Source organism: Dermacentor albipictus, chromosome 1 (genome assembly GCF_038994185.2).
Source record: "Dermacentor albipictus isolate Rhodes 1998 colony chromosome 1, USDA_Dalb.pri_finalv2, whole genome shotgun sequence".
In the NCBI taxonomy this organism is placed as follows: domain Eukaryota; kingdom Metazoa; phylum Arthropoda; class Arachnida; order Ixodida; family Ixodidae; genus Dermacentor; species Dermacentor albipictus.
Genome location: NC_091821.1, coordinates 497,840,259 through 497,847,960, shown reverse-complemented (window position 1 = coordinate 497,847,960; position 7,702 = coordinate 497,840,259). Strand labels below are relative to the sequence as shown.

The 7,702-nt window shown below is 44.6% G+C and overlaps 1 protein-coding gene across 1 annotated transcript; it reads right to left on the bottom strand.

Annotated features, from left to right (window-relative positions):
• Positions 1–4,869: 4,869 nt before the first annotated feature.
• Positions 4,870–7,223, bottom strand: LOC139054582 (uncharacterized). The gene is made up of 3 exons (XM_070531777.1): positions 6,750–7,223; positions 6,471–6,678; positions 4,870–5,258 (listed from the first exon to the last, which is right to left on the bottom strand). The coding sequence occupies exons 1-3, from the start codon at positions 7,221–7,223 to the stop codon at positions 4,870–4,872; spliced, it is 1,071 nt and encodes a 356-aa protein (XP_070387878.1).
• Between the last annotated feature and the right edge of the window lie 479 nt (positions 7,224–7,702).

Here is a 7,702-nt window from a genome sequence, read left to right as displayed (position 1 = left end):
AAGGCGGGTACTGAAGCACATTACTGATGAGCTGAAATCATGTGGATTAATCCGTGACAGTAGTTTCCAGTACAGCAGCCCTGTTCTTCTTGCACAGAAGAAAGGATTGCGCATACAAGAGGGTGATCGACTACCGCCGCCTCCGTGGCCACAAACAGTTAAGGACACAGGACAGCCTACGAACACGCAACCTAAACACAGAGGCCCGCACATTGTTATAGAGGTGCTGCCTGCAGACACATATCGCATCTAGAACCTACGAATATCGAAGGTGTCGACGCGGCCAGACCATGTTACGAGCGCCCATGTAAGCCAGATGAAACAGTTTAAATTGGCGTCGAACAGCGAGTGAGAATGACGAGACTCTCTCGGGACGAGATCGTGCAGGATGGTCGAGTGTAAGCAACGAACACCGCGCCTTCACTACAAGACCCTGTTTTTCTAAGAAATCGAGGTGCCTGGAAGACATAGAGGAGACAGTCCCACAAACGGCGGGCTGCATGCCTGCAGCCTCGTCGCCACTCCTGGTTCGACCCCCCTTCGCTGACCGCAGGCATCTCCCTCCGCCTCGAGTCCCGCGTTTTACGACCCTGGCGGTGTACAGTAGCCTGTGTCGGAGAGAGTAAAGTTGCATTTCAAAGAGAAAGGTTGTGTGTCTGCTTGCTCCCCCAAGTTCGCGAGGCGCCCTTGTTGCGTGGGAGCCGCTTGGGACGAGTCTACGCGTGAGCCTTGCTTTGCGTCGCGTTTTCTGGCCCACAGTGGCATATTCGCGGGCCACTGTCGGCCTGAGCTAGTGTTTTAGCCAAGTGCGCGGTTAGCTAGCTGAGTCCGCATTAGAGAACCCCTTTTTGTTTACAGATGACACAAGTTGAATTGGAATGTGGCCTTCGCACAATTAAAAAATTATCTCCCAAAGCATTTGCCAAAGTCCTTCTCTGACTGCACTAGTGCTGCACAAGGTAGAAAAAGTAAAGGTGCACACAAGAAGACAAGAACAAAAGTTTGGAGGGGACAAACTAAAAATCTGTGGAAAACGAACCCTTGAAACATTTTCGTGCATAAAGCTGATGTTTAAAATCCCTTTTTTGTTCCTTTAACCATTTTTTTTTGCAATTCTATCATACACCAACAAGCACAAATTTTTCGAGGAAACACGTTCTAGTGACATACATTCATTTTTTACATGGTTGAGCAATGAACAACAAAAGCAGTAAGCTTTTTTATAGCAAAGCATAGTCTTATATTGGGGTTTCAGTTCTGAAACCGAAGCCCCGAAAAAACACCATCTCCCTCTTTTTTGAAAGTAAGACAGGGGAAGGAACATCACTATACATTCGTTAATGGTGTACATTATACAATGCCAAAGTAACTCCCAACTCTCCCCCCTTGCAGAACAAAAAGAAATGTGACAAAATAGAGCACTCATTTTTTGTTCAATGCAAATACAAACACGCAAAACGAGAAAATTATGTTGCAACTGCACTGCGAAGCAGATAAAGACAAGAAAGTGCAAACATATGTCCATAGTCGCACTGTAATAGAACAAACATGAAAATACTAAGAACGCAATGAACTGCACAGCAGCCCCAAAAAATATCTGCACACCTGTCCAGGTATGTAACATAGAAATGCAAAGGAATAACAGGAACTATGAACACATGAAACATTATCATAAAAGTGGTGTGGTTTCTGGTGCCGCCTTCTTGACTGCCATGTAAGTCCCGTTATAGGTGCCAGCAATGGCTCCGAAGTTACTTTTGAGCTTTGCTGTTCAGCTAAGCACCCACCAGGCAAAACAGGGGGCGGAGGTAAAGACTTGAAATTTGAGCTTTCTAGCTCACTGAAGCGCCTGTCAGGCGACTCGGGGCAGCGAACAAGATTCAAAAGAATCCGAAGATTCATCGACGCGCTCCTTAGACACGGCTGGGAACGCAGATTTGTGAAGAACTGCATGTGAGCAAAAATTAATCTGCAGAAAACTAAAGTAATGCTTAACAGTCTCGGTAGAGGACAGCAATTTACAATAGGCAGCGAGGCACTGGAAGTCGTAAGGGAATACATCTACTTAGGGCAGGTAGTGACGGCGGATCCGGATCATGAGAAGGAAATAATCAGAAGAATAAGAATGGGCTGGGGAGCATTTGGCACGCATTCTCAGATCATGAACAGCAGGTTGCCATTATCCCTCAAGAGAAAAGTATATAATAGCTGTGTCTTACCAGTACTCACCTACGGGGCAGAAACCTGGAGGCTTACGAAAAGGGTTCTACTCAAATTGAGGACGACGCAACGAGCTATGGAAAGAAGAATGATAGGTGTAACGTTAAGGGATAAGAAAAGAGCAGATTGGGTGAGGGAACAAACGCGAGTTAATGACATCTTAGTTGAAATCAAGAAAGAGAAATGGGCATGGGCAGGACATGTAATGAGGAGGGAAGATAACCGATGGTCATTAAGGGTTACGAACTGGATCCCAAGGGAAGGGTAGCAGGGGGCGGCAGAAAGTTAGGTGGGCGGATGAGATAAAGAAGTTTGCAGGCACGGCATGGCCACAATTAGTACATGACCGGGGTTGTTGGAGAAGTATGGGAGAGGCCTTTGCTCTGCAGTGGGCGTAACCAGGCTGATGATAATGATGATGCATGTGAGCACGAAGGCTCAAAGACATGAGCATTAGGTGTTTTGGAGAAAGCATAGGGACTACACACATCAGTCATTTGTCGTGAAGGTGCCTACATAGAACCAGTCGGCTCAGTTACACGCCTATCAGGCAAATTAACTTCATGCTGGCTGGGCACCACAGCTGGTAACAATAAAATTCAAACAGCACTAGACGACAGGACCAGAAAGAGGAGGCAAACACGGCGCTGAACTTGCAGCTGATTTATTTGAAGAAGTCAACATTTATGCGTACAAAACTGGGCACGATGAGTGCACATTCCAAAATAATTTTGGCAGTTCGAGTGGGTCTTTCATGGAACGTTTATCCTTTCATTTAGAGAATACCCATGTAATGTGGGAAGACAAAGTATTGAAGCAAAAGTCGAGGGTGTGTATTGGTGCCAAAATTGCCCCAATACTTAGTATCATTTTTCTAAGTTATGTTGACAGGAAAGTAGAGAAGGACTTAAATGGAAGGTATATTCGAATTGTTCGATGCGTGAACGACTTCCTAATTTTAGTTGGGTCTAAGGGTGCTGAATGTGTACCTGACTTAATCGATGTTTTTTCTAACTAAGCATGGGTCTGGACTGAGCTTCACACATGAGATCCCACACAGCAACGACCTGCAGTTCTTAGATCTGAATTTGATCTTTTTGTCTAACCATGTATGCTGGCGATACGCTCCCAGGAGCGAAAAACCTCTTGTAAACTACGCGTCTTGTCACTCTAAGCTTGTTAAATTCGGAATTGTAACAGGATGTATTGGTATGGCTGTCAAAAAATCGTGTACTCATCAAATGTCCAGTAGCCTGATGGTCCAAGGCCAGAGATGCAGAGAGGCCGGTTTTCCAGATTCTGTAATTGTGGCTGGTGCTAATAAGATTATAAAAACGCTAAAATGTTCGTAACAGCCCAAAGAAAATGTGGGGAAAAAAGTTGTCTGCCTTATGAGCACGCGTTGTCACATCGTTTTAAGAGGGTAGGGGCCAAGTATGGTGTGAGGGTAGTTTTTTCTGCTCCGATGAAGCTGGGTAAATTAGGGGCAGCATTCCAGAGGAAGCAGGAAGGCTTTAAACGGTATGCTGCATGCAAGGTAAATCATGTCAATAAGTACATCAGTTGCAAGAAGGGCGCTGTCTACCCAATTCCTTTATCTTGTGGTCAAACTTACATATGCCAGACAGGCCGTTGCATCAATATTAGACTAATGGAGCATGCCAATTCATTGGACAAAAAAGACACTAACCTGGCAAAGCATTGCAGTATTTGTAAATGCGTACCTTTGTTTGACGATACACAATTGTTATTTTTTCATAGTGACAAGGCTACCAGAGAAGTCACTGAAGCATTCCATATCATCAGAAAATCTAATAGTTGCGTTAGCAAAACATCTTTAACCTTGTCAGCGAAAGAAATGGCATTGCTGCATAAAGGGTAGATTGCAAGGCAGGTACAACGCGTGCGTATGTTGGCTGTCCGGAGTTTGTATCTGATCATTGATGTATGACCGGGCACATGCGTGCCCGGTTTTGTATGTATAAATGTTGACTTCTTACTTCAAATAAATCAGTTGTAAGTTCAGCGCTGTGTTTGTCTCCTCCTCTTTCTGGTCCTGTCGTCTAGCACTGTTTGAATTTTATTGTTACCATGGAACTCCAACTTGCCCAATCGGCAGCCCTTCTGCACCACAGCTGGACATATAACTGGTGGGGAAGAAGTGTGGGTGTGTTGGTGGGATACATTCAGACTGGGATACATAGCGCAAGAAAATATGACACAGAGACAAGCGGAACACAGGACGAGCGGTGAGATGATGGGGTACGTGCTCGAATTCTGACTGACGTGCCCAGTCAAAATGCTCTGCTAGCAGCGTCGAATGCCGAGGATCTGGGGATTATATTCAGGCACCAGTTATATTCAGACTGGGATACATAGCGCAACAAAATATGACACAGAGACAAGCAGAACACAGGACGAGCGCTCAGCGCTCGTCCTGTGTACATCAGTTACATCACCATACAGTTCTGCTTGTCTCTGTGTCATATTTTGTTGCGCTATGTATCCCAGTCTGAATATAACTGGTGCCTGAATATAGGTAATCCTCAGATCCTCGGCAGTCGACGCTGCTAGCAGAGCATTTTGACTGGGCACGTCAGTCAGAATTCGAGCACGTACCCCATCATCTCACCTTTCGGCTAGGTGATTTCACCGCAAATTCAGGTACATTTCCAAGGCTGGTGGCTCAAGACCAAAGTAAGTTGACACCTGTGAGCCATAGAGGCAGGTGTGGCAGTTGGCCAGAAGGGCACTTACTTTGTACATTTGCGGCAAATTCTGGCGGTACAGTTTTTGATTTTTTCGAAAGTCAACAAATGCAAATAAGCCAGCAATCTTGCCAAAACCCCATTCAACAGCTTGGCGCACTTTGCTCATTTGCTTGTTGAATAGCAACTGGTGCCCACTAGAAGATGTTGCGCTGTAGGGCTTCAGCAACAGTGGCCTCAGGGGATATGCAGGATCACCATAGATGCAATAGCTGTGGCCCTGGACAAGTTTTTCTAGTTTTTCATAGGTCCTACTTATTCGGAGTATACCTGCAAGATCACAAAGTGGTTTTTGCACTCAGAATATGATGCCATCTCCCAAAACCGCTGCAACCAAGACAAAATAGGCAATAGTAGACTGTTTTATCAGTTGCATCACCTAGCTGTATATTTTGCATGTTATTATCTGTGCCGTCTCAAAGTACACAAGGTAAACCAACCTACAGGTCTATCCCTATTCAGCCAAGTTTCTCTGCACATAGGTCCCTATACTCTGCAGTACAGCTGTGCCGCCTGCAATTGGGTCCTCGATTGCATGGGGTGCAAGGCAAGGTGCTGACATGGTGCAGTGCACCCTTGAACCTTGCAGCGTGTGCAACGCGGCAGACAACCTGCACTGCTTGCACCTTTTCAGAATTTTGTTTAACAAAACTAATTACTCCTCACAAATGTGACAGTTACACACCCTGTAAAATGTATTTGCATTGAATTTACAATTACTGATAAGCAAGATTGAAATAAAAAAGTTAACCATAGAATGTTCTCAGGAGTTGTCGCAGGTCTTAATAAAAATTTTTATTTTCAAATTGCTTCAGTCGTTAGGAAATAAACTGGTTTTCTCATGAGAGCCCTAATTAAAGTTCGTTCAGTATTCAGCATTGCTACAATTTTCTCATTTTATCACGCATACATTCATACACACTCATTGTATAGCTACATTTGCTTTATCAAATAATATTGCCCTGCCACAAGTTGCTATAAATTATGAAAAATTATTTGTTTAAGTGCCCTTCCCTTCTAAACAGTTTAGAGTTATATTTTAAAATGTTGCCGTACAGTAGTTTGATATTTCTTGAAAACGTACTTGTTTTTGTCTGCCTACTTAGCATAATTATTACCTTCTTGAAATACATGTGTTACAAACATATGAGCCTTGAAAACTGTTGAATTTTAGCTCAACGTAATCCAGGGCATTCTCATTCCTGGCACGAGAAAAATATTTTACAGAAACTTTTTCAGAAAGAGCAATACAAGGTTTTTCAAGGCTGCACGACAAGTTGATGTTCTTGCTTATGTACTTTACTACATGTATTATTTTGCTAACCTTCGTTAATTGCTGCTTACTGAAAATGTACCGTCCTTGATCTACATATTGTGAATGCATTTATGCCAATGAGCATGTAACTGAACATGACGGCTGCGTCGATCACGTCTAGTAACAACTTGCGAATAGGAACTCTCGTCTCTGTTGGATCAACTCACCTGCATCATGTCGGCTGCCGAAGTACGGTCCATTTAATTGGCAGATTATGCCGTTTGGACACATGATCGACTGGTACTTTACTGCATGGGTGCGCTTGTGCCCGGAAAAAAACATCTTCTGATTAGTCGACGGGCGGCAGATAGCCCTCGCGGTGCCGTCGATGAATCCCCAACAGTTATCCAGGGGTGCACCTTTGGAATGCACGGCCTGCAAAGTTTAGGTGTGAAAAAAATATAAATAAATAATGACGGGCACGAACCAAAATGTCTGATACCAACCTGTGAGAATTCCTCCAAGGTAGGGATGTCAAGCCAGGAGTGACTGTTCATGTCCTTCAAAAGGTGTTTGAAGTTGCTTTCGATGTGCGAAAGAACGATATTCGTCACTGATGATATAACTGAATAATGCCTCCCAAAAAGGTGCTCCAGATCGCACAGCCTGTTGGGGTACGAGAGCCGGCGTAGCGTAATACACAAACTCTCCTCTCCTGGCACAGTCACTCGTTGAGCTGTTTTGATGACAGCTGGCATCCTCAAGGCATTATGAAGCCTTGATATGTCGTTTTTTTCAAACCGGAAATACGATCTGAAAACGCCAGCGTCCATGGTATCCATGTTCAAAAGTCCGTTGGCCGAAAGCGGGTCTCTCCGTGTGCTGCCAAAAACTTCACACAGCAAAATGTCCTCTAGGTCCCTCCAATTAAGTTGATTTAGTAGCACCGGGTCTTGCAAGATGCTCTGCCGTGTTGTCATGTCTTGCAGTTTTCTAGCAGTGCGATACACCTAAACTCTGGGAGAACAGCGGACGTGTCAGAGGTGAACAGAGATGAACACGCTTGTCACTTGTGTGCACGTTTATGCGGACCATGTGTACAGTCTGAAAGAGCAAAAGACCTTGCCTTGGCTACTACACAGCGTAACGGCTTTGTTAATGTAAGGATTATATATAGAGAGAAAAAATGAAAATGCAATGTATTGCCTGAAATGCCTTCAGACATTTGGGTAATTCCAAATATATTATTTTATTGCGGCAATTCTTACAACTTGAGTATTATGTTTATAGCGGTTTTACCTTCTGCGGCAAGGTGGCGCGTCAGGCGAGCACATGCCCATACATGCCTTTCAGACGCAGCCGGGCGCTCCGCTAAAACTGATTCTTCGCCCGCCGCTCCGCTAACTGTGAGCGGGAACGGGAGAGCGGAGCGGACCGTCAAAAACGTTCTGCTAAACGG

Coding starts and splice junctions, on each gene's coding strand:
- LOC139054582 (XM_070531777.1), bottom strand. CDS start 7,223: ATGACAACACGGCAGAGCATCTTGCAAGACCCGGTGCTACTAAATCAA. Junction 6,679..6,749: donor CCTTGGAGGAATTCTCACAG/GTTGGTATCAGA, acceptor TAAACTTTGCAG/GCCGTGCATTCCAAAGGTGC. Junction 5,259..6,470: donor CGGCAGCCGACATGATGCAG/GTGAGTTGATCC, acceptor GTGATCTTGCAG/GTATACTCCGAATAAGTAGG.